At 42.8% G+C, this 27,540-nt stretch overlaps 1 protein-coding gene across 5 annotated transcripts in view; it reads left to right on the forward strand.

Annotated features, from left to right (window-relative positions):
• Positions 1-607: 607 nt before the first annotated feature.
• chd9 (chromodomain helicase DNA binding protein 9) overlaps positions 608-27,540 on the forward strand; it is a 111,289-nt gene continuing 84,356 nt past the window's right edge. For 3 of the 5 annotated variants that reach the window (XM_061814649.1, XM_061814651.1, XM_061814653.1), the window contains exons 1-2: positions 609-1,221; positions 13,913-15,463. In XM_061814649.1, the coding sequence (XP_061670633.1) occupies positions 14,015-15,463 (1,449 nt within the window). In that variant the 5' untranslated portion in view covers positions 609-1,221; positions 13,913-14,014. Of the gene's footprint in view, positions 1,222-13,912; positions 15,464-26,142; positions 26,218-27,540 lie in introns of those variants that run through there. The other 2 variants (XM_061814650.1, XM_061814655.1) reach the window with 2 other exon arrangements.

Raw genomic sequence — 27,540 nt, forward strand, 5'->3', positions numbered from 1 at the left:
TTTAATTGTTCCAGAGCCAACAGTTAAAAATGATTTTTAAATGCATTTGATTGGAGGGGATAGGTGGAGGGGTTTTTTTTTCCTCCTCTTTTGGTGATTTTTGGAGTGAAAATGCATCGACTGAGTTTTGTGGAAGCAGCTGACCATCAAAATGTACATTCAAAATTAAATCTCTTAAAAATCAATAATCTCTTCTAATTTAATGGTACGTATGGCATATGAATACAATTTTCATTTGATTTGTAGACTTTTTTTCTTTTTAAATCTGGGTTATTTTATACTTTAATAATGTCCCACAACTAAATCTATTACATTGAAAGTAGTATGAACAGCTTTGTGAAGCTTTTACATTACCACTCTTAAATGAACTACAGTATGTCTTTGAAATTGATAGTTCTGGGACTATGAATTTGTTTGTTTTGAAATTGTTTCTCAAATGTTATTCATCTTTATTCCTTTATTGGGATCGTTTTCTTTTTATTCTGTTGCTTTATACCACTGTTATAGTTGACAAAACAACTAAAAAAAAATGTAAAGTGAACGCAGCATTGAAGTTACATTCCAGTAGCAATTGGTTTTCACTATTGTTGAAATTTCTGGACTGTATTTTCACGTTCGGTCGCAATACGCGGAGTCGGCCACTCGAGGTCCGTATTGCCCCACGGTAGTGGAGGCCATCCCCATCTCCGGGGCCCCTGACATGTTCGCATGGGAGGACTGACTTGTAGTCCATGTGCCAAAGTAAAAGCTCTCCGGATTGGCTTCTTTGGCTTCTAACGCGGCCATCTTATGTATTGCCGTGTCACGACACCACAACACACGGGGACTTTGGCCCCGACGACTCTGTGATCAAATCAAGCGCTTTTAAGTGTGGGTGGAACAGCACTGCCTCGCTGTCTCGGACCGAGGGAAAGCGTTTGTATTTTTGTCATTTTTAATTTTCATTTTCATTTTCAAATGGCACTTCTCCGGAGGGAAATTGCAGCGAACGCCCGGACGTCCAATCAGGGAGGAGGTCACTAGTATGCAAATGTGCCCTTATCGGCAGTCACGTCAGCAGCGGCGGTAGCAACACAGAAGCAGCCAGCGGCAGCCGCGGTGGTGGCGGTGCTGGTGGCCGCGCTTGGGGCTTGGAGGTCGCCCACTGAGGACCCAACTTCACCGAGAACGCGCACGCGTTCGGTCCACGTTTGGCGTCGCTTCCCACCGGCTCCGTTTCGGGTAAGCCAGCGCCGCCTTCCGCCGCCACTCCGTTCCTTTGAAGCGTTAGTAGAGGAAGCTGTCAAACGCTTCGCCTCGTCGCACTTGTTCCACGCACTTTTCGAACAACCCGAACCCGGACTTTTGGCGCAGTTTTCCTCGCCGGAGTGTAGCTCGTCCGCCGGGGTCCTGAACTGACAGCGACCTGTGGCGTTCGCACGGTCCGTGGTGGCCTTTAGTTCGCTAATGAAACCGAAACTTAGCCCCGGAAATATCACCCGGCATGGTGGTTGTTGTCTCGGACACCATCGACGTCGCCCCCCCCCCCCCCCGACCTACACCCTCTTTCTTGAACCCCCCTCTCCCCCCCCCCCCCCTCACATTTTGACTCGTCCGCAGTGGAAAGTCAATATTCCCAATTAGTAGTTTACGAAATTCTTTTTTTAAATATACAAACTGTGGCTGATTCTGGGAGAAGTTTAGTATGAGCCATTGGTGTCTTGTAGGATGCTAGGAAGCGACTTGACCTCGGTTTCCTGGCTGGAACTGGCACGTGGGAATACGGAAACGAACTTTTCTCGTTAAATAGTTATAGAAATTTTACACTTTGTTGTAATATGGCAGCGTTGTGGTTGTGCAGCAAACAGCTGGTAGTCGACGCATTGTGAGGGTTTGTGTAGGAAGCGAGAGGATTCGTGTAAAGATGGTTCGGCATGCTCTGGATTATGTTTTGTCAATTGAAGGCAAACGTGTAAAACTTTGCGTCTTTTGTGTCGCCTCTCGCCTCAATTATCATTTCATTTCTGGCCGAATTTTTGAATAATGTCAACAAGGAAGTATCCAGAAGCGTGACAGGTTGTCTGTCTGTCAGCCTGCCAGAGCCGATCCTGTGAGATTGGGCAAAATTTGTAATTTCTTGACCTCTACTTTTTTAATGAACACAGTGGAGTGGTGTATTAAAAGATCTGACATTCAGACCCCCCCCCCCTGTCTTTTATGTCTTTTACAACCAAGTGTGAGCTTTACAAATCTGGTATTTATCAGCATGCGCCCTGTACCCAGCACAACCAAGCAAAGTGCAGATTTTTACACAGCCACATCTCACAGTCGGATCATCAACAAAATTACTGGTGTTTATCCGCCTGAGCCTTTTACACAGAACCCTGTGAAGCAGGATGTTTACAGTTTCATAGAGTTACACAGCATCCCATATTCATGAAGCCATATCGCACTGCTTCTGTCCTACTTTACTCTTAGCTTGCTCAAAATTGAGCCATCAGGAGTGTGAATTTCCATGCCTGCACCTTTTACACAGAACCCAGTAAAGTTAGACATTTGCACTTCTATATGGCAACACAGAATCCCGTAATGAGATGATTAGATATGCGATTAAGTCCAACCACTTGCAAACAATTTACGCAAGCCATAATTGTCACTTTACTTTTTGCACAGAACCCATCAAACCCAAGATATGGCCAGAAGATTGTGTGCTTTCACACAGGGACACGGAATCCCACATTTAGGTGATTTTATGCATGTGAAAACTGTCTTCGTCCAGCCCATTTCACATGGCTAACACACAATTGGCACAGCTGAGGCGTGACAATAGAGCTGGCATTTACACGGAACACAGCAAAGGTGGAAATTGACCCAGATTTTGCTTCCACCCAGTGATACAGCTCTATACGCACACAGGTGTTGTGTCATCATAATAACAGAATACCTGGCATTTATTTTCTTCAAGAAACAACTGAGCAAAGGCTGTACAGTATATTGATTGACGTTATATTGGGCAGTTTTCTCCCTGTAATCCAGCTCAGATTCTAACTCCAAAGATGGAAGGTTGCTAGGTCGACTTTCATGTCCACCTCCACCCCCTTCTTTCTGTGTCATTGACGTATTTATTTAACATGGAGAAAAAAAATTACAAAAATTCTGGCTTTTACAGGAAGTCTCAAATGGGTTTCTGATATAAAAACTGAAGGCAAAAAACTACTAGGTCAACTTCATCCGTGTCATTCCATTTCAAAAGCAAGACTGACGGAAAACCTGGCTTGGTCAATTAATTTTTTTTCAAAGCAAGTGATTTTGTCTTTTAGTTTACCATTATTCTTAGTATTTATTTGCATGTCACAAAGTTGAAGAGGAAACTAAAACTATTTAGTTTAATATGATTACAAAGCTTTGCTGCCATTGTTTCTTTCCTCTGACAGTTGTCAACTCCAGAAGGGGCTTCACTGCCGTCTACAGGGTTGGAGTGGAACATCATCAGTTTAAGACCAGTCAGGCTTGCTGTTTTCGCTTTATCAACTTTTAAGAGCAGACTGTATCTAGCACAGTTTATTAGGAGAGGAAGGATGAATCTTTCACTATCTGCTGTCATTGTTTGGCCTTGGTGGTGGTTTGCATGCGACTGTTTGTTTCTGTGGCTGGTGGCTATAGGGTTGAGGATGAGTTCTGTGACTGCGCTTCATTGGTTCATAACACGCTAAAGACAAACCCATGCTTGTATTTTGCTGGCATTTTTAATAGAAATACGAAACATGGGTTACGTTGGGATTCATTTGGTTAACTGTATTTGTACAGTCGGATAAATTATCGGGTCACAGTTTTGTATGTGACTTGTGGACCACTTTCTTTGCACTGTGTTGCATGTATGGATCTAAAAAAATCTATATTGGACAGTGGTTGGTGATGTATTATGTGGAATCAACTTTTGACCTAAGTACTTCCATTAAAGTTGGGACATTGTGTTAAACATATAAATTGAGTATGTTTTATAAACTGTGTTCAACCTACACTTAATCAAATCCACTTGAAAGGCAAGATATTTAATGTTCAAACTGATAAATTATATTTTTAGCAAAAATTCAGAACGCCATCCATCCATTTTCTTTGCTGCTTATCCTCACAAGGGTCACAGGAGTGCTGGAGCCTATCCCAGCTGTCAACGGGCAGGAGGCAGGGTACACCCTGAACTGGTTGCCAGCCAATCGCAGGCCACATAGAGACAAACAGTCGCACTCACAATCACACCTAGGGGTAATTTAGAGTGTCCAATTAATGTTGCATGTTTTTGGGATGTGGGAGGAAACCGGAGTGCTCGGAGGAAATACACGCAGGCACGGGGAGAACATGCAAACTCCTCACAGGCGGGACCGGGATTTAGCCTGGGACCTCAGAACTGTGAGGCCAACGCTTTCCAGCTGCTCCACTGTGCCTCCTGCAAATAATCATTAACTGAGAATGTTATGGCTGCAACACATTCCAGAAAAGCATTCCAGAGTCATGTTTACCACAGTTTTACATTACCTTTTTTTTTTTTTAAAAAAATATCATTCAATAAATGTTTAGGAAATGAGGACACTAATTGCTGAATCTTTGTAGGTGGAATTCTTTCCCAATCGTGCTTAATTTGCCTCTTCAGCTGTTCAACAGTTTAGGGTCTCTGTTGTCGTATATTACGCTTCATAATGCGCTACACATTTTCAATGGGAGACAGGTCTGGACTTCAGGCATGACAGTCTAGTACCCACAGTTTTAGTACGAAGCCACACTGTTGTAACATGTACTGTACGTGGTTTTGCATTGTCTTGCCGAAATAAGCACCGGCATCTATGAAAAAGATGTTGCTTGGATGGCAACACGTTTCTCCAAAACCTGTATGTACCTTTCAACATAATGGTGCCTTCACAGATATGCAAGTTACTCATACCGTTGGCACTGATACAGCCCCATACCATCACCGATGCTGGCTTTTGAACTTTGTGTGGTTCTTTTCCTCTTTGGCCCGGAGAACACCATGTCCACAATTTCCCAAAATAATTTGAAATGTGGACTTCTCTGACTACAGAACACTAGTCCACTTTGCATCAGTCCATCTTTGAACTCAGGGCTCAGAGAAGCCGGTGGCATTTTTGAGTGTTGACAAATGGCTTTTGGGTTGGATAGTAGTTTTAAGTTGCACTTATGGATGTAGCCCCGAACTGTATTTACTGACATTGGTTTTCTGAAGTGTCCCTGAACCCATGTGGTGATATCCTTTACACATTGATGCCAGTTTTTGATACAGTGATGCCTGAGGGATCAAGGGTCGCAGGCCTTCAATGTTGGTTTTCAGCCTCGCTCCTTACATGTAGTGACTTCTCCAGATTTTCTGAACCTTTTGATATTACGGACTGTAGATGATGAAATCTCTAAATTCCTTGCAATTGTATATTCGGGAAAATTCCCCTTAAAATGTCTGACTATTTTCTCTCGCACTTGTTGACAAAGTGGTAAACCTCACCCCATCTTTGCTTGGGAATACCTGAGGAATTCAGGGAAGCTCCTTTTATACCCAAACATTGCACCCACTTGATACCACCCATGGGATCTTCCAAACAGGTCTTTGATGAGCATTCCTGAACTTTCTAAGTCTTTTTGCCATCTATCCCAGCTTTTTTTTCGAGTGTGAGCCATATATTCTAAATTAATGATTATTTGCTTTAAACAAAGCTCATCAGTTTAAATATTAAATATCGTCTTTGTAGTGTATTCAATTAAATGTAGGTTGAACGTAACTTGTGAATAATTGTATAAAGTGTAAACTTGTGTAAAGTTGGTTTGTATTGGGGTTTTTCAAATACCTTTCAAGTCTTCAGGTGTGAAATTAGAACCTGTCTTTTGTGAGGTGCTTAATTGTCGAATACCAGTTTTCCTCTCACATCCCCAAAACAAGCTTGGTATGTTAATTAAAATTTCCTGTAGGTGTGTGTGTAAATAGTTAGTTGTTTATATGTGCCTTGTAATTAGTTAGCGACCAGTTTAGGTTGTACCCCACCTCTCGCCTGGAGTCACCTGGGAAAGGCTTTGGCAAGCCTGCGACCCTCGAAAATAAATAAACGTCTTTGATGAGGTGGGATTGCGACTTCACGGTGCAACTAATTGACATAACACTGCCCCACATCAGTTTCTCTTCCCATGGGTAGGCTCAGCAAAGAGCCGCCACTTTCAAGTGTTTCAATTTACTCCTGAACTGAGTTTGTCACACTGCGCACACTGGTTCATCTTGCTCTCCTTTGACAGGTGTCAATTTTTAGAAAAGTACGCTCGCCCATGCCGCTAAAAATGCCAGTTCTCCAAACTTTAACTCTCCTCTGTTTTCACTTTATGCACAATTATATTCTGACTTTTGTTTCAGAATGTTGGTCTTTTTTAGCAAAATAAAGCCACACCTACGGGTGCTTTGATTACTGCTTCAAATTAAATGATAGCAGACCCCAGTTTGCAGCATCAATCTTATGGTTCCATCATGTCACATAAGAAGGCGAGTCAGAGTGTAAACTGTTAAATGACACAAAACTCATGAACTTGAATGGGTAGTTTTCAGCTGTACTGTATGGAAACCGCTTAGTTTCGATGCTCAATCCTACAGATGACCAGTCCAGGGTGTACCCTTCATCCAGCCCAAAGCTAGCTGAGCTAGGTCCTCAACTGTAGAAAATGGATGGCTGTATGAATGATCATTTGCGTGGTAGCTGTGGTTTTACCATGTAATTCTTTATTGATACATATTGCGTAAACTTCATGTCTTACATTCATGCAAATTTCCTACCTTACATTCTTAAAAAAACTGAATTTAAACATAATGATTTTGAAAGCATCTCCTTGAGTTTGGCATACAACAATTGGGCACAACCATGACACATTCGCTGGCCTCTGGCATCTTCCAGTGGTCTGGAAACCCAAACGCACGACCTCAATGGACCTCTTCTGCCTCTGTTCCTGGGCTGTTGAAATTCTATCAGCTGTCATCGCCTCCCTGTGCGTCCTGTGCGACAGCTCTGTTGGCTGTCGAGTTTGGAAAAGGTTATGTATGGTGTGTGGGATTGGGAGGAGGGATCTTTGAGGGGTGGGGGCATAAGAGGGGTTGCACGAAGAAGCACCTGCTGCCGATGCCTGGCAGTTGGCTCTCGCCAGCTGCTTTTGCTACACACATGAAAAGCTTGCTGATAGATAATTGACAGCACGGAGTTCCTGACCTAGCTATTACGTGGCTTTAGAGTGCTTCGTTTTAACGCCGCATGGAGGGCCATTATGGAAATCTACTAATCAACTAGCATGTTTCACTGAAAGACTGGATGAGAAAAGTAGATAGAGGATGGGGGTACTGTATTTTCCTTTGAAAATATAGTATGTGCCTGCTTGTGAAGCAACAAAGTAGTTCTGTTCTACTTTGGCAAATGGTCACTGCAACCCTGACTTAGGGAAAGAGTTACCCAAATGAGCCCAAAAAAAAAAAAACTTTAAACATTCTCCTGGACTCCCAAAAAAGATTCTCGGGTTGACTTGACCCCAAATGGGACAAGCCGAAAGAAACTCTATTCTCGATTGCCCCTATATGTGACTGTGCATATAACTGTTTGACTTAGTCCTGTGATTGACTAGAAGGGTTTGTATAGTGCTCGTGCATCGTGCACGTCATAAACCTCGCCATATTGCCATTCAAACAAAGCTTTGTTGAAAGTTAATTCTGTTGAGATGAAAAGAAAGTACGACATCCAGGGTTTTGTCTGATACCGTTAAACATCTAGAAGGTGATAATAAACAAAGGTACGTGGAAAAATGAGAGACACTTGGCATAGAGGACCCATATTTAATGCCGAAGTCAATGTTTTTGCCGATAAGAAATTTGATTGTTAATTCGTTTCCGCTTGTTTTAGACAACTGGATATACACATGTATCTGGTGAGTAAGTTGTCGAGATTAACACGGAAAAGTTTGAAAGTGTAGAAAAGTCTGGACGCATACAAATACTTCATTGCTGGATCTGTTCACGATCAAGAATAAATCCCACATAGCGATGGACCCACGCAGGTTTTTTGAATAGAAATACCAATATTTAAATAAATGACAACTGGTTTTACACAAACTCTCATTCGTCAACTATGATTGTAAAAATAAAAGATGACAGGGAGTGAACTTCTCCATACACAGAAGCGTATTGGTGCCACACGTCAAACTCTGTAAACCTCTGCGACAGACGGTTAATTTTGTTTTTTGTAATACGCATTGTTCTCAAATGAGTCAGTTTGGCATTATAAATACTTGGTAATTTGAAATTAAGAATAATTCCTACCTAAATGAAGTGATCGCTAAACAGGTGTGTATATATGGTTGGGGACCATCCATCATGTTTAATTGCTGAAATCCATCGATCTTTTCTGATCTGCTATAGAATGATCTCTGAATATCTGTCTCGTCTGTTGTGACAACCAACAGGTCTCGGGCATTGTAAATATTCTCCTCCGGTACAATGTCGAGCAGCTCATTTTGACCGGTAATATGGCGCCGTAAAAATGGTCACGTGCACAAGCTTTATTGGGTTGTGAAAACTCTTACAAAATGTGGACAAACAGCATAAAAATCTCACAGCCACACTAGTATATAGTTAGCTTCAACATCATGTGAATTTATGCGGGTAACCCTTTAGCAACACTTATCCAGTTCTTGCCACTGGAATGCCTATACGCTTTTAATGATGTTGGGCCAATTGTAATGAGACTTTACAGTAATTTTATCGCCCTGATCAGAACTGACCGTTGATTGGCGGACTGGTTTTAACGTCATCATTCGGCGATCTACCGGCTCCGAGAAAGACTTCTACCTTGTGTTGCTGCCGTGCACAGTACATCTGAATCCAAAAGCTATTTTTTTTTTATATAGTAGTGTATATATAGAGGCTTTTTTGTCATTGGACAAATGACTATACATATCTCATGGCCGATAAAGTTATTTAAAAAAAAAAAAAACGGTACAATGGGAGGGACAAGACGGCTGAGACAAGACGACGCGTAATGTGCTGATCAGACTACAAGGCAAATTTGCTTTTTCGCGATTTCACTATGTTAGACTGCAATAAAATCTTGTATTCCGATCCCACCACATCCCATTTTTTACGATCACTCGGGTTTTATCTGGTCAACTCAAATGCGACCAGATAGTCGTCACTGTGGGGATAACAACACATGTGTATTGCTCTGACTGTATTATAAGAAGAAAATGGGGGAAAGAAAAGTTGTGTTGGTGGTCAATGGTGCTCAGGACAGGAGAGGACTTTCATGTAAGGGCTTTTTTGAAGTATGTTCACATACTTTTAATACGATGCAGCCCGCAAGCAGGCAACAAAACGTTACGTACCCTAGCAAGCTAGTGGTAACGCTCGTGGTTATCTGTAAACATAATGCCATTCTGTTGAACACATGATCTGGTCATAGCAGGGAGTTCAAACCTTTTTGGAGCCAAGGCACACATTGTTCAATTGCAAAATCTCACGGCACACCAACAAACAAAAATTTCAAAAGATAGATACATTAATTGCTGTATGTAGTAACTGCCATCTAATTATTTCTGTCAATATGCCTCACTGCAATAGTAAGTTTCTTTCGGTTTGTCCCTTTCGGGGTCGCCACAGCGTGTCATCTCAGATGAACGCACATATGTTTGGCACAATTTTTACGCCGGATGCCCTTCCTGACGCAACCCTTCTCAGGGAGTGGAGGCCCCAGTGGGATACGAACCCACAACCCCTGGTTATATAGATGAAAAAAAAATTGTAATATTTTTTAGAACAATTAAGTACACAATTATATACTGTAAATGAACAGGTCATTTAAATAATCATTGCTCCAGGATTTTTTATTTATTTATTTTTTTGTAAAACTTGCTGATCGGTCATTAGCCCGAAAAATCCTGATTCCCTTAAAGCTCAATTTGAACTACCAAGTCATTAATCAGCACTATGTCTGAACAGTTTCATTACGATTCAGTGGAATTTTGTGTGTGTGTGTGTGTGTGGGGGGGGGGGGGGTCGATTTTCAGTATTATTAAAAAAAAAAATGAAGAAATAAATGATTCTATAGGACCAACATGACATTCGATGCCCCCAATTAACTTTGGTTGTGTTGGTCACGCCTAAATGTTATAATAAATTGATATGAACAAATCTTTATTTTACAATTGAGTTGTAAAAATCCAATCTGTTCATCAAGATTGTGAACGACCCCATCCTCACCGGGCTCATCTCGGACGGTGAGTCTGCCTACAGGAGGGAGGTAGGCCGGCTGGTGTCCTGGTGCAACACCAACAAATTGGAGATCAACACCCAGAAATCTTAGGAGATCATGGACATCCCCACAGTGTCCCCTCGACCTCAGAGATTTTCCCATCTTCATTGTTAATTCCTTACACTTCCTGGGCACCACCATTACCCAGGACCGCAAATGGGAACCCTCAGCAGAGGATATTCTTTCGACAGCACAGGAAATTTAAGACGCCAGTCAAGATATTGGTGTAGTTCCACATGGCTATTATTGAGTCCATCCTCACCCCCTCCTCCATGTCGTATGTTGGTGCCACTTCTATGGACGGGCACAGACACCGAGTGCACTCTACAAGCTGTTGAGGTGATCGGCTGCAGGCTCCCACCCATCCACGATTTGTATGTCTCCAGGCCACGCGGGGATACAGGGCGGATTACAGTTGACCCCACACACCCTGAACACAGCCTATTGGACCCTCTTCCCTTACGCAGGAGGCTACAGTCCATCCGGACCAGAACGTCTCACCACATAAGTGTCTTCCCTTCGGCTGCTAGACTCCTAAACACAATATAAACTGGATTCACCAATTAAAACATAACAATTAAACTTGATGCTTATTGCACATTGCTTTCCTTCTTTCTCAGTGTTTTTATATTTGCGTTTTTCGTTTTCTTTTTTCCATTTGTACCAGCTACAGTATGCGTCAAATTGCACTACTGGACTGAGAAAAATTCCTTGTTGTGAATGTAACTTTCATTAACAAAGGAAATAAACGAATTTTGATTCTGGAATAAGAAAACCTTCTGTCAATACTGACTGATTTATTAACATCAATCCTTTGAAACATGTAAAACTGTATAATGGTGCTTTTGCCATTTCCAGTAGCACTGCAGTCAGAGTGTACAGTAGAGCTAAAGGGGTGAGTGATGTGTGATAGTTCATCACCAAGATATAAAAGCATTTGAAATGGTAAAATATATTAAATGTTGATTTGTTCTTATCACTTACAGGAAAAGTGTTGACTCTTTTGTTGTGTAATAAACCCCAAGAAGGATTTTAAGTACTTTATCAAGGTAGTTGAGGAAATTGAATTTTCTCAAATTCCATCCCTCGTTAATAAGCATTCACATTCATAATCACTGCTGGGAAATACCCATCCTTCCATCAATTTCCTCAGGTGCTTATCCCCATAGAATACGGGGAGGGCTGTACCCTATCCCAGCTATCTTTAGGCAGCAGGGATGCGGGTATGGGGTTACACCCTGAACTGGTTTAAGATAATGGATTTCGTAAGCAGTAAAAAGTGGTCTACATTATGTAACTCGTGTCAGAAATGAATTGAAATGCAATACTTGGATTGATAATGGAGGGGGGCTTGTGTTCGCCTTGGGCCTCCAAATAAATATTTACGGCCCTTGGCCAAGGCAGCTAAGGCACCGGTCAGTGTAACTCAACCAAACTGGAGTCAACAGCTCTTGCATTGATGAAGACCATAGCTAGCTGTGAGAGCTAATGTGAATTGCAGGTCACAGTGACATTTAAACCTAAATTGTGGTAATCTGCTGCCAAGATGCCAAACTGCATCAGGCCTTCTCGTCCCTAATGTGCCTGTGACAAATTGAAGCAGGGGAGAAACTAAACCACTCACACCATTCACGCACAGAAGAATGAGTGTGCTCATTTTTTTACTTTTATCAGGCAGGGCTTTTAATGCTGACAGTTTTTATTCGCATGCGTGGCTAACTTGAGCAAAATTCACATCCCCACGCAAAGACTGACTGCTGACAAAGTTACCAGGAACATACAGTATTAAGGATATGGATGTATGGCAAAGCCCGAAACCCCCCTTTTTATGAAAGTGCACGATAGTTGCGGGAGTGCTGGAGCCTATCCCAGCTATCTTCGGGCAAGAGGTGTGGTACACCCGACAAACTGGTTGCCAACCAATCACAGTGCACATGGAGACAGACAACAGTCGCACTCACAAACACACCTAGGGGCAATTTAGAGTCTCCAATTAATGCATGATTTGGGGATGTGGGAGGAAACCGGAGTCCCCAGAGAAAACCCCAAGCAAGCACGGGAGAACATGAAAACTCCACACAGGCGGGATTAGGCTTTGAACCTCAGTCCTCAGAACTGTGAGTCCAATGCTCTACAGCTGCGCTACCATGCCGCCGCCAAAATGATAAATCACAATTATTTTGATAAATATGAAAATGACAGTCTGTTATTCTTGTTTAGAGAAATCCTTTTCATTGCACTACTTTTCAACAAACAGTATGTAAGTTTTCCGTGCAAAATGAATCTTTTCATAGGACTTAATGATTGATAATGAAAAAAATCCCCTCCGAAATTTTACTTTTCCAAGGGCTAACTGAGTAAATGTTATTCCAATGCCCAATCACAAATTGCAACTTAATGGAAACTGATATGGTAAAATGCAATAAAATAAGGCTGTAAGAACTGACTTTTCATTTAAAAATCCCCATCAATATAGTGACACAAACTGCAAAGAACTTAACATTGGCTATTTCCCCATTTATTTACTTTAGGTAGGTTTTGGGCAAGCCGAAAATCTGAAATCTACAATGATTATAGTGTCTAACCGTGATTCCAACGTGCTGAAAGTGACAACTTTAAAGTTAAAAACTTGAAAAATGACAGTGGTACATCTGCTTACAAAATGAATTCGTTCCAGAAGTCGTTTCGTAACGTGAACATTTCGTAAGTGGAAGTGCTTGTTACATGTAAATCGCCTAATCCATTTCTCCTGCCGAAAATAAGTATTCTAAGTACATAATGGAAAGAACAACAAAAATTATGTTCATTTATGTTTTGCGTTGGCAACTATACGAAGAGAAGGGTGCGTGACAAGCAAAAGGCATCGTGGGGGACGTAGGAGGCAAACATTTGACAGCCGAGAGAAAACATACGTACGGATGTACGCATCCACACAATTTAATTCCACTATCTAAAGTTTGATGGGGCCCAATGCGAAGACAGATTTTTGAACTTGTAGAAAATACAAACAAAAAACTTGTACTTTACCAAAGTGTGCTAGCGAGTGACAAAGCGTGTGGAAAGCACTAGCGTGGGATTCACTTGAGTGGGAAAGCAGCTCAATCGCGCCACACAAACCAAGATACAGGATGTTTACATTCAATGAAATTTTGCGGCTACGAATAGCGGCGCATATTTTTTCCTTTTGAATCCTGAATTTTCGTTTGTAGCGATAGACAATATTTTTCCGAGGAGACGTTTTGTAACCTGAATTTTTCGTTACTAGAAATGTTCGTCAAAAGAGGTACCCCGTTGGACATCTATGCAATGTTCCCGTTTTTAATTTGAAGTTGTCCACGGAGCACAGATTTATCCCTTAATGAAGCCCTAACCGTATATTTGCCCCCTGGGGGCTGGCTGACCAAGTTGTGGCGACTGGTCCAATTCAAGCACTTTTCACATGCAGCAGTGTGTGCATTGTAAGCGTAAAAAAATTGCAGACAATAAGGCTCATTTAAACGTGGCAACCAAAATCGCAATCAGGATTAAAATTCAATAAATAGTACAGCCGTAGGTGTATGGATACTGTTTTTCTGATCTGTTTTTGTGTCCCCCTGTTTTTACAGATTCATGATATGATGCCATTGCCCTTTGACCACTGCGGTTCATCGGACCCAGCGTGGTTCCAGTAAACTTCACCAACCTCCGGCAACCGCCACAGCTCTGAGATGGATTTTTTTGATGACCCCAACCTCTTTGGTGGAGGTCTGGAAGGGGTGGATGTTGACGGCTTCCCCTCAGCTCCATCATTTGTTGATGAGCTCAGTCTTGGCCCTGACTTTGAGCCCATCCAAGTGGAGCCTCTCGCCCCAGGGAAGAACCAAGACATGATGCTGCCTGTGTCTTCTACATCCACCCAGCAAGCCATCCCCACTTACAGTCAGCAGATGGGACATTACATTGGAATTAAGACACAGAATTCCATTGGGCAATCGTTTTGTAGTACTAGGGGTACTGGTGGCATGGCAGCAGGGCAACAGGGCGAGTACCATGACGCACCTGTGAGCCAACTACCTCAGGCCAATGGGTTGTTCTTCAATAATAGCAGCCCAATGTGGGGGAATCAGGACCAGACTGGTCAAATGTATCATCCCTTGTCCCAGCAACAGCAGCAACAACAGCAGCAACTGTACAACCAGCAAATCGTCAGACAGCAACAAACGCATCATCCGCAGCAGTACAGAATGCGTGTGCAGCAACGACAAAACCACCCACAACAGATATTTAACCAGAATGAGCATCAACAAATGAACTTTCAAGCCATATCTTTGGAGCAACGGCATCATCACAGTTTTGCCTTTCACCAGGGGAGGCAGCCTCGCAGCCAGCATCAGGTTCCCCAGAGTCCACAGCAGGACCAACACCAGCTAACTGCGGTAGGAACAAGGTTTCATTCAGCGCTCGTGCCAAGTCAAACTGACCTTCTGCCGGGGTCCTGCTTGCAGCAGCAACAACCACGTAGCTTCTCCTGTGGATTACGAATGGCTGAAAATAACCAACCCATGGATTCGTCATCTTTGGTTCGCTCACTGCCCACTTACTCTGTGAGCTCTATCAACACTTACCAAGCTGCTCAGTTCCCATCCTACCCTGGAGAGCCAGAAATGGACAGTCTCAGTCGGCCGTCTTTGTCGTCTGTGTCGGCGGCAGCTCGACCCACCGCTACCACCACTCCCCATGTGGCAGCTCTGCCCAAGCTCTCAGGGGCGGCATGTCAGTTTCCATCCTCATCAGTTAACCAGGCCGAGGAATGTCATTTCCGGGCTTTACGCTGTCGCGGAGAAACACGAGGAAACAACAAGTTGTCCGAGATATTTGGGGAATCAATGAGCTGCTACCCGAGCGTGGCCCACCACTTACCCTCTGAGCAGCCTCAGCACTGTGGAGACATCAACACTAATGGATACCCGTCCCTAGGGGACAATCTCTTGGCATCAGAGGCTCAGGATGAACATTTGGCAGGGTTAGAGCCTCCCGACCTCCTGCCTGACTTCCTGCCTCAGCTGGAGGCCGCGCTCAGCCAACCAGATCAATCTAACTGCTCCTGGGTGGATTCTAACCAGGCATGGGGACCCGAGCACAGGACACAAACACCTGTTGGACAAAAGGAAGAAGAGGTAACACTTTTTTTTTTTTTAAAGGATAGCATAGTTTTGTGATGCACAGGCTGGGCCCCAATGTTCAAAAACTTACATTTTTTGGGTACTGTTAAGAGCCTGATATTCAAAGGATTTTTTTACAGTAAATTAAATGATAAATAAAAAAGGTCTCTAAACAACTACTTCATTATCAAAAAAATCATTATATATTGATTTATCTATTAATTGTCGACTTATCATTGCTCCTTTATAAATATAGAAAGATATACTAGTTGTTGTTCTTGTGCTGTTAGTTTAAGCAGACAGTCTATGGTTTAGGTGATCATACCACATTTTATGACCAATTTATGCAGAAATTTGAGAAATTACAAGTGGTTCACATACGTTTTCCTCCCACTTGTCCATAAATTACCTGCAGTTTTTATTGTAGGGTTTTGACTGTTCCATTGATGACATGGTGACTCAACCATCCATCCATCCATCCAAACATTCATTCATTCATTTTCTGAACTGCTGACCTTCACTAGGGTCGTCGTTTAGCTGGCACATATTTCATCTGACTTTGGTCCAGAGGTGGGGTGCACCTTGAAATGGTCACCAGCCTATCTCAGGACGCATACATCCAAACCTTTCACAATCACATTCACACCTTTGGACAATTTTTCAATCAATTTACCATGCATGTTTTGGGAATAAAGGAGGAAACCCTGAGTACCCAGAGAAAACCCACACATATGCAGGGAGAACATGCAAACTCCACACAGGGGTGGGCAAAAACCCATCAGCAATTGATATGTTCATAATGATTGAGATTATCCGATCTCAATCAATCCATCCATTTTCTTTGCCGCTTATCTTCACAAGGGTCTCGAGAGTACTGGAGCCTATCCCAGCTATCAATAGGCAGGAGGCAGGGTACACCCTGAACTGGTTGCCATCCAATTGCAAGGCACATAGAGAGAGACAACAATCACACCTACTGGCAATTTAGGGACTCCCAATTAATGGATCTTTTTGGGATGTGAGAGGAAACTGGAGTGCCCAGAGAAAACCCACTCAACCACAGGGAGAACATAAACTCCACACAGACGGGGCCGGAATTTTAAAGCCCGGTCATATATATATATATATATATATATATATATATATATATATATATATATATATATATATATATTATAATTTAAAAACTTTTTTAACCGGTTTTTAAAGTGTCAGACTCAATACGATGGAGAATAGTTCCACATTTTATTAGTCCCTCTTAACAATATTCAAAATGTTAACCCAAAGTGATATTGCTATAGTAGGCAAATACTGTACCAATAGAAAAATACAGTACACACAGCCCACTTTCCACTCAACACTGCAACAAACTTAGAAAAGTAGAACAGTGCACAAGCACCAATTATTTTTAAGGATACAAAAACTCCCCCCTCAGGTATAATGAAGACACCTTGGATTGTAAACATTATCATTCTTCAGTCTATTGTTTGTTTCATAAGTGCATGATCTTTAATAACAATACAGATTTAAGGTGAGCCAGTTTGCAAACCACTTGACTTCTCTTACTGGCTGTCATCACACACATTCCCGCCATGTGAGCGCGAGTAAATGACCGCACAACTGATCACTGAGATTGGCAGATTTTTTTGCACTCTTCAATTTTGATTGACTTCTTTGTTTTTGCACATAAAAATCGTTCGGTCAAAGCTAATGAATGAAAAATACCATTGAATTTGTGACACGTGTACCTCTCAAAACACTGAATATTGGAACACAAACGCTGTACAAATGCATACAACATTACAATATAACAATACTCTGACTAGTTGAAAAATGAGTTATTAAAAATATTTGATCATCCTTTGTTAGTGTCTCGTGTGCACCATACTGCCACTCGAAGGTCATCAAAATATGCACAGCAGGAATAGCAAATAAACTATAGCCCAGATGCAGTCCCACGTGGAGAAGCCAAACGCTGTTCCCACCACACTAACAGTAAGAAAATAACTGAGTTGAAACTGAATTATCTTGCAAATTAAAAGTATAATTAGTATTGGCTATTTTTCAACCGTCCATCTATTTTCTCTACTGCTTATCCTCACTTGGGTCGCAGGTGTGCTGGAGCCTATCCCAGCTGTCTTCGGCCAAGAAGAGTGGTACACCCTCATCTTGTTGCCAGCCAATCAGTGTGCACATAGAAACAAACAAACAAACAAACAAACAAACATTCACACCTACAGGCAATTTAGTTTTCAGTTAATGTACCCTGCATGATTTTGAGATGTGGGAGGAAACAGGAGAACCCAGAGAAAACCCATGCTGGCCTGGGCACTACATGCAGACTCCACACAGACAGGATCGGTGTCTGAATGCCAGTCCTCAGAACTGTGAGGCAGGTGTGCTAACCAGTTTCCCACCCTGCTGCGTTTTTCTTTTTTATTTGCTGATTACTGTAAGACAATTCTAACATTTCATATTACAAAATAAGTATGTATGTATATTGCTGATATCTCATCAAACCAGTGTCAGCCAAAACTCAACGATGCAATATCTGTCGGACCGTCATTGAAAAAGTTGGATCGGGACATCCCTAATTGTCAATCACTCTGAGCACCAACTGTGCATGGTTAGCTCTGTTGTTGTGTCCAAGACTCAAACACAAAAAAATTTGTATTAAATTTTCCTTGTGTATCATTTTCTAGGCAGGACTCATTGCTTCTTGTTCAGTCTAACTGGAGTTCAAATGAAACTGTTGGATCAAGTCTGGCTTGGTTGGTCATGTGTGGAGAGTGTGTTGCAGGGGATGATGTGCTCAAGCGGCGACTGTTATATTGCGCTACACTGCTCATGCGCACTGATTAGGATATAAAATTACCTATAGTGGGATATGATTCCAGCCCCCCCCCTTTTTTTTTTTTTTTTTTTTTTTTTTGCACAGCACTTTAGGTGTTGCATGTCCCTGGCAACTGCTGAAATGTCCTCCATGAAGATAAATGTCATAAAATGGCATTTTCTCCACTTTAACACTAAAAGAACATTTCTGCTCTTCATGGGGTGTAATAGATGTCAATCTAACAGACCGTGTGAACTTTTACTAGCTATCCCCAGATAAAACACACTGATGTAGTAGGGAGTCTTATTTGGACGGAAAGGTAAGAGAAAACCTGCAGAAAATGACGATTAAGACGACAGTCCGTCCAACCAGCCTTGTCTATCTTCCCCATGCACTGACAGCAGGTCAGGCCTGATTAGGCTAAGAGTGGAGTGTCTTCAGGACTTAGCTGTAAGCATACTTAGGGCTATATCAAGATGTGGGTCAGGGCAAGCCAGGAGCACACTGGAGTGGAGTGTGGGGGAAGGTTGCACGCTGTTGTGATAGCTGCCACAGTGGCTGCGAGTTCACACTCACGCATGAGCGAGGCAAGGCAGCAGGAGGAAGAAGGGGGGGGGGGGTTAAAGAGAGCACTCTGGGAAGGGGGGAGGGGAGATGAGGAGAGCAGTGGCTCATGGAAAAAGATAGTTTAGGAAAGAAAGGAAGGGAGTGAGACAGCAAGGAAGAGCATGAGTGGGAGAAAATAAATGAGGGGTTGGTGGGGGAGATGCCTGGTGATTGCCTGCGCTGGCTGTAACAGGCTTCAGGCAGATCTTGCATCTTTACTTTACGAGCTACCTAGTAGCATCCACAGAGGCTGTTGACAGTGGCACCTCCAGAGGCGGGCAGTCACAGTTTAAGCACACTCGCGTGAATCTCGACACAAGCCATGTGGTCTTTTTACTTGACAACGTCCTCATTAAAACATTTAAAATCTAGCAAAAGTCTTTCAAGTCATACAAAGACTAAGAGCGTAAAGTTAGAATGACTTCTTGCGCTGAACTGTTGTAAAACCTAGTTGGTTGGTTTGTAACCTTGAAATGCCTTATATGTGCACTGTTCTACAGGGCCCCCTGTAATTCTGGTCCAAAGTTGTTGATTAATTAGTTAAACTTGTCTGTCCAAATGGTTCTTTTTCATTTTAAACTGGAAAAAAATCCAAGCAAACCAAAATGCGTCACTACCAACCACGTGAAGTCTCTTTCTATATCTATTGTTTTGCTCTGGACCAGAGAGATTTTCAACTTGTGGCTTTGGTTTTCACCTGCTTTCAATCGCTGTTTTGATGCCTTCAATAACAGAATGAAAACAAAGTACCCAAATAACACTTGGACACGCTTTGTATGACTATGTACCTTCACATCAACTTTCTCCCCATGTGCGAGCAAACACAGTTGGTGGGCACAGAAGGCTTACCATGACCGAAAATGCCCTTGGAACACATAAGAAGAGAACAGTGAACATATTATATTCTATGTATTATCAAGTAGGGATTAGAAATGTATAGTTCAATATAAATATAAGGTGGCACAGCTGTAGAGAGTTGCCTGTGTGGAGTTTCGTTCTCCCCATGCCCGCATGAGTTTTCTCTGGGCACTCCGGCTTTCTCCCACATCCCAAAAACATGCATTCATTGGTGACTCTAAATTGCTCCTAGGTGTGATTGTGAGTGTGACTGTTGTCTGTCTCCATGTGCCCTGCAATCTGCTTGCAACCAGTTCAGGGTGTACCCCGCCTCCTGCCCGATGATAGCTAGGATAGGCTCCAGCACTCCCGCGACCCTTGTGAGGATAAGCGGCTGGGAACAGTAATGACTGAATAATAATGACCCTCTTACTCTCACAATGGCGAGATTAGCATAACTTCAACTTCAGGAGTGGATACAGGAAATACTAAAAGACAAGAAATTTGGCTGCCAATGTGTCCATTAGGTTGACGCAATAAAAACTTGAAAATAACAAATAATGAAGCCTTGATTTAATAACAATCATATAGTTATAACATGTTGAAATTGAGCAAAAAATTAAATTTGAACTATTTCTTTATTGTACTACATAGTGTTGTTATAATTGTGAGGTGTTTGTTACTGTTGTTTCTGTCTTTTTTTGTAATGTGTTTTGTGGTGTAAAATTTGCAATGGTGGATGCGGAAGTACAGGAAGTAAAATGATGATGTGAGCCAAACCTAAACGAGATTCAAATAATAAAATGAAATAATATACAGTACTGCAATAACTTTCCCTTGGTAATATTCTTGACCAATTTTAAAAAAGGAAATTTAGAATTTCGTTTTTTTTTTTTTTCGACAGCTCTGCAGTCATCACCCGAAATATAATTAGCATTTTGCCATTTATAATTGGCAGTTTTTATATTTTTATATTTTAACTAATGTAAAGAGGTCTGTTTTACATTTTGCAAGCGCTTGCAAAGTTTGATTGATTCTTTGACAATTCCTTTAGATCAGGGGTGCCCAAACTATTTTGCCCCAAGATCTACTTTTCAAGCAGCCAACCTCCTGCGGTTTACCTGAGGGCTTGGGGGGCAAGAGTGTATCATAGGCATGAAAATGGCAAGAGACGTAAATAAGCTAACTCGCCAGCTCGCTAGAATGCGCCTTTATGTGAAAAGGCCATGATTAGTCAAACCGACTCAACGGACGCAATCGACGTATTGGGCACACGTTAATCGAGCGACAGAATGGATGATAGGCTGACATCATTTTTTTTTTCTTTTTTTGGTATGCACTCACACGTTCCAAATCAATTGACCCATTAGGCATGCCTGCTTTAGGTGTTTTGATTTTCACTGCAATTGGCTGGGGACCAGTTCAGGGTGTGCCCAAATATAGCTACGCTAGGCTCCAGCATGCCCATGACCCTAGTGAGGATAAGCGGTACAGAAAATGGATGGATGGATGTTTCAGTTTTCAACGTTGGATTCCCCCAGTCTGTGTTTGTTTCAAACAAAAAATGTCCTTTCATCAGTGGTACAGACTTTTTTTGAATCCTCTGTGAAGGACTAGTGTCGTACTGATGAGCTGTGAAGAGTTAATGTCTCTACGAACAGTATATGGCTGTCTTTTACTGCCCCCAGGTGGCCAAGGTAGGCACACCAGAAAAAGCAGCACAGACTATTTGAAGCGTTATTAGAGAATCACTTTAATTCTGTTCGTGTCATTACTCTGTTTTTATAAATTACAATATTATGGGGTGCTTTTTGTTACCATCATTAACATACACATAGCCACATTTATTTTGTCTTTCAAGCAATGGCCGGAACAGATTAATGGCATATCATTCATTTTGGTGGGAAAAGATTGTTTGAAAAAAGTGTTTTGAATCATGAGCATGATCACAATGATTTCAACTCATATCTCAAGCCAATATTATATATGCACACAAAGTAAAGTTAATTTTTCATGATACTTCCCCTATATGGATGGTCATGTTAGCATTGAGACTGTTAAAAGTATCAGGCCCAAGACAGGATATGAATCAATGATCTGCGCATTTCAAACTGAATGTGTATTCCTTTTTTGTGGGGGGGTGCGGGGGTGCACAATGTATCCGGGAGTCGATCACAAGCTGTGATCTTTGCAGCATGTCCAAGTGCGACCCTTTCACAAGCGCAACTGGCCGACGCTGGAGTCTTTGTCCTTTATCGGACCCTTTTGACTGGACCCTTTGTCCGGCCCCCGCGTAGACGCTCGGTGGCTGACTGTGCTAAACGTGTGCACTGATTTGTGAAGAGCCTGCTGATGGTGGCGTGTTTGCTGAGCAGGCGAGGCATGGTTGTGGGGTGGCGGGGAGGTGGGGGAGTTCGCAGCCCATTCTCCACTCCCCCGCAGTGAATCCGCCTAATTAGATCACCAAATGCTGCAACAGTCAGCTCGCAGGTGTGATGAGCCCCTGGCGTTCAAGATTGAGTCATTGTCCTGGGGGGGTCCACTCAATGGATCACTTAAAAAAAAAAAATTTAAAATCTTTGGCTCACTTGGACAGATGTGTACGTACCTTTTATTCTACTTATGAACATTTCCACGGCAGTGAAAAGGATTTACAATCATTTGTTCCGGGATACGAATTGTCTCGATCATAAATACTTGTATTAACTTTACAGACTTGTAGTAACGTTTTGCACAGATCTTTGCCATACAAATAAGTATAAGTAGAAGTGAGCTCATCTAAATAATACCTTAATGATAAATGAATAGTGGTAATAAACTACAGGCATACCATTAAGTGTTTCATCCAAGTCTACAATATAATAAATACATCAATCATCACAAGTGGCAAGCATATGGCACCGAGCCAGTCGGGAGCATTTTTATTGATACATAACTCATCGCCACAATGTTGTACCGTTCGAATTTACAAGCTAGAAATAATAAACATGAATCTACATGCTAATGCCTGCCCCTGTTGTTGTGGCTTAGCTCCTAATGGTGAAGTATTTATATATATATATATATATATATATATATATTATATATATATATATATATAATAGGGTTATATATTCCAATTTGACGAGAACTGCTTATACTTACAACATGGCTGCGAACAGAGAGGGGGGGGGTCCAGTTTACAAAAGCACAGTCAGTCCTGCCAACTTAACAATTTACTCTCTGTATTTGGTGATTTATTTTTTTTTTTTTAACCCCTTTACAGACTATTAAAAGAGTGACAAGTTTAATTAAGAACAAGGTGATGCTCGTTTGTGCGCCACGTTGGATCAGCTAGAAAAGCATTGGCCTTACAGTTCTGAGGTCCCGGGTTCAACCCGCCTGTGTGGAGTTTGTATATTCTCCCCGTACCTGCGTGGGTTTTCTCCGGGCATTCCGGTTTCTTCCCATATCCCCCAAAACACGCAACATTAATTGGACATTCTAAATTGCCCCGAGGTGTGATTGTAAAGAGTGCGAATGCTTGTCTGACTCTGTGTGCCCTGCGATTGGCTGGCAACCAGTTTAGGGTGTACCCTGCCTCCTGCCCGTTGACAGCTGGGATAGGCTCCAGCACACCCGCAACCCTCGTGAGGATAATTGGCTAAGAAAATGGATGGATGGATGGATGGATGGATGGTCGGTCACACTTGTTTCTTGTTGAATCTTCCATCTTTCTATATTTCATCTTCTGGCAGTGGCGGCACAGTGGCTCAGCTGGTAAAGTGTTGGCCTCGCAGTTCTGAGGTCCCGGGTTCAATCCCGAACCTGCCTGTGTGGAGTTTGCATGTTCTCCCCCTGCCTGTGTGGGCTTCCTCCAGGCACTCCGGTTTCCTCCCACATTCTAAAAACATGCAACATTAATTGGACAATTGTGATTGTGAGTGCAGCTGTTTGTCTCATTGTTCCCTGCGATAGGCTGGCAACCAGTTTAGGGTGTACCCCGCCTCCTGCCCGTTGACTGCAGGGATAGGCTCCAGGATTCCCCGCGACCCTCGTGAGGATAAGTGACAAAGAAAATGGATGCATGGTGACAGTCATTTCTTGTTGCGTCTTCCATCTTTCTATATTTCATCTTCTGTCAGTATGAATAAAAATGCCCGCACCTCCTCAGTCAACCACAGAACAAAAGCTGCTTTAAGCCTGCCACACACTGTGTGTTGCAGTCAAACCAGAGTGGACTAAAAACTATCATGTAGACCTGCTAACCCCCGATCATGAGCAATTCACAAGTGGATTACCGGAAAGCCTGTAAAGGTGTTTGATGCTAATTTTTCTTGCACTTTATTACATTTATTTAGATTCCTTAAACCATTAAAAAGATAAAGAGTAAAGGAAGAAGCAGGGTGTGTGGATATTTGAAAGGAGGTTCGCTGGTTCCATTCATTTAGACATACCTGGCATGTATGTCCAGTCGTGTATATTCCAGTCACAAGCTTTGCTTTTTCAAGCACTAGTACACTACACAATATGAATTGCAGCAAAACAAATATATAACCCTATATACATGAAAATAGTCAGCAAACTGTGCACACTGCGCGACAGTTCAGTCTGGTTCGGCGGCGTTGCTCGGTGTGTGGCCTCCTTCAGACGCCATGATTATGAAAGTGACAAGTCACTGGACAATCACATGACAGGTTGCAACCCTCAGCCTGTGTTTTAGAATCAAGTGAGGGAAGGTTCTAAAAGTGATCCCAAAGATACTACTTAGAGGGGATGCGACATTACTCTTTGGGGGGAAATCCAGTGCTTTGCATAAACAATGTATCTAATAGGTCATGTCATATGTACTCTATTTTGACAATATGATGTTGAATCCTCTCTCATTTAATAGTGTTTTGAGAAGATTTTTATTGACAAGAATTTTCTGGGGCGCTGCCATTTTCGCGAGTCGCATGACTTATGTGCGCGGATGTGAAGTGTAAGTGCCACACCAAAGGCTCAATTACATTGTGCCCAGCTCTGATTTCTCGCATTTACTGTATCCTCATCTGATGAAGAAATAACTTTATCGGTTGATCTGGAAGACGGAGGAATACTTTCATACAGGTTTGAACCTGTGGCTGTAAATAATGTTGAATATTCGGATGGTTCTTCAGGCGGAATGACGCCAGAGTCTGACTACTCGGAGGCCTACGCGCGGGATGTAAGTACGTAAACTAAGGGCTCCGGGCCGGCAGCCGCGGATGGTTCTTCGGATGGGAATGACGCGGAGTCTGATGAGCAAGCTCCGGTGGCGGGTCGCAAGCCGAGCTTCGGCGAACAGCCTCCGCCGGACCCCGAAGCTCGACTCGCGGCCTCCGATAAATCTGAGAAATGAGCGGTGGGCACAATGTAATCGAGCCTTTGTTGCGGCACCTTACACGTCACATAAATCTTGTGACTCCGAAAAAGGCAGCACCCCAGAAAATTCTCAATTTTCGATTAAAAATCTTCTCAAACCACTATAAAATGAGAGGATTCAACATCACATTGTCAAAATGGAGTACATATTACATGACCCATTGGATTTCCCCTTTAACATAAGGACCAGCCGTGCCATGTATACTGTTGACAGTTCAATTTGTTGTTTCATTGTAGAACATTTCAAATGTATAATGTGTATGATTTGTGTTTTTGAGTTATAAAATTACTAACATTGTAAATGGCGAAAGAAACCCCATGTCTGCACATCTGCAGCACTGTTTACAGGAAAGGAGTAACTGAAATTAAAGTATCCATCTTAATACACTGGTATCATTCAGTGTTATTACCACAATTTAGTATCTGCTCACGAGTACTGCAAGGCCAACACTATGCAGGTGCACCACTCGTCCTCCTTGCCGTGGCTTTGGGTGACTGAGACCGAGTGCGCGCGCGCTCCCTCGTGCGTCACGCGAGCTTCGCCGCTCCGTGACCTCACCGAGGTTTATATAACTCGCAGGGAACGAACGATCCGAGCGTATGAGCTGGGGAAGGGCGGCGGCGGGGGTGGGGGAGGTTGGGCGGCCGCGGTCGGCCCTGAAACACGACACCCAGTGCCGGCGTAACACAACGTGCAGGTTTTGCACGCAACCACTGCGTCGCCCTATAGAAACGGCACTTTCTGTAAGCAATGCTGTGATAGGCTGTCTTAATCGCACTCGAACTAAAACCAGCTACACTAGACACACGCACACGGTGTGAAACACCGCCCCTCTTGCGAAACCCTCCCTTCCCGCACGGTGTCAAGTTGTCTGCCTGTTTGCACTCAGCCCATCAGCTCCTCTGGTGGGAGGCCCGACAGATAAGAAAGGTTGGACGGGAGGAGGGGGAGGAGAAAGCAAGGGTCAGTGGTAAACAGGATGTCAGGCGGTTGAAGCGGAAGAGGCGGGACCTTCGGGGGGGGGGGGGGGGGAGGGAGGGAGAAGTGGGCGGAGGGAGCGTGTACTCGCCTGTGAGCGTGGAGCATGTGGGAAGCCTCAGCTACTGCACCGTAGGTCTCAGTTTGAAGTTCTCTTCTCTTTTCCCGTCTGTCCTTTCGCCGTCACGTTCATTCTCAGGAATGTAAAGGCCAGCGACTATTTGTTTTGGGTCGAAGTTGAGGGAGCCACGCACAAATATATGTCCGTGTTTTAGTGTGTACTGTTGCTGGAATGCAAGCATTGTGACGCCGGCAACGTTCGTGAACTTGGTTTGACCTGCCTTTTGGCGGAGGGGGGAGTACCACAGTCTTCGTGTGGGCATTTAAACACGAGTTTAAGGGGGGGGGGGGGACTTGGATGCCGAGTTTTAGCGAAGGAAAAGGTGGCCTTTGACCGCGAATAGCGGTAACTGCCATCTGCCCTTGTGTTTACGGCAGCAAAAACTCTTTCACTCTCAGGCAGTACTGCACTGTAGTATGTCACACATAGCCCACAGGTCACATGTTACCCAGTCTTGATTTACAGTAGAGGAGGTCCTAACTTTACGACCGAGTTGTTTCCTATGGTGTCGACGTAACCTGAATTTGTACCCGTGTGCCACTCACCTACTGGAAGGCTATGGCAAAATCATAATTACTTTTACACCATAAGAATCAATCAAATGCAACTGTGAGTACGCTTTTCATGCATGATTAATATGAGTATGCCTTCAAACCGGCGCGTCGCTGCCCCCCAGCATGCCGTCATTGTCTCCCTCAGCAAGACACTCAACCCACATTGGTTATGAATGGATGTGATTATACATGTATGATTATCTATCTATCTATCTATCTAGCCATCTATCTATCTGCACACACAGATTTTTATTTTTGGTCTCACTGTCTGAAGTCAAATCATACTAAAGCTCTCTTTTCAGGTCAGTCAGGATCACCCAAATTATTTACTTTTGTTAAATTCCACAATAATTAGCAAGAGAATGTTATATTTTCTTCGGGTCAAAAGTTTACATACACAAAACTATTGAGTTCCTGTTTTTGTTTTTTGTTTTTTTTTTTCCTGTTTGACTCAGCAATGTCTAAGTGGAATTTCAAAGTCAACAGCGAGCCATACCAAAATGATGAAAGTGCTACATGTGTCTCTGGAACTATAGGTTGTTGACCCGTGAACTAGTCACAAACTGCTATGCTAATGCTATTCTAAAATCATAATTACATAATATATCCCCATGAAGAAGACTTGTAGGCCATAAATATAAAATAATAAAATGAAAAACTAAGAACAACCGGCGGTAATTGAGCATAGCTTTTTGTGCCACATGACAGTGTATTCTTACGCAGCTCAACAAAGTTATTTTGGCACCATTTATAACCCTGCAATATTGTATGTCGTTGTGT

The sequence above is a fragment of the Syngnathoides biaculeatus genome, chromosome 3, assembly GCF_019802595.1.
Source record: "Syngnathoides biaculeatus isolate LvHL_M chromosome 3, ASM1980259v1, whole genome shotgun sequence".
Lineage (NCBI taxonomy): Eukaryota > Metazoa > Chordata > Actinopteri > Syngnathiformes > Syngnathidae > Syngnathoides > Syngnathoides biaculeatus.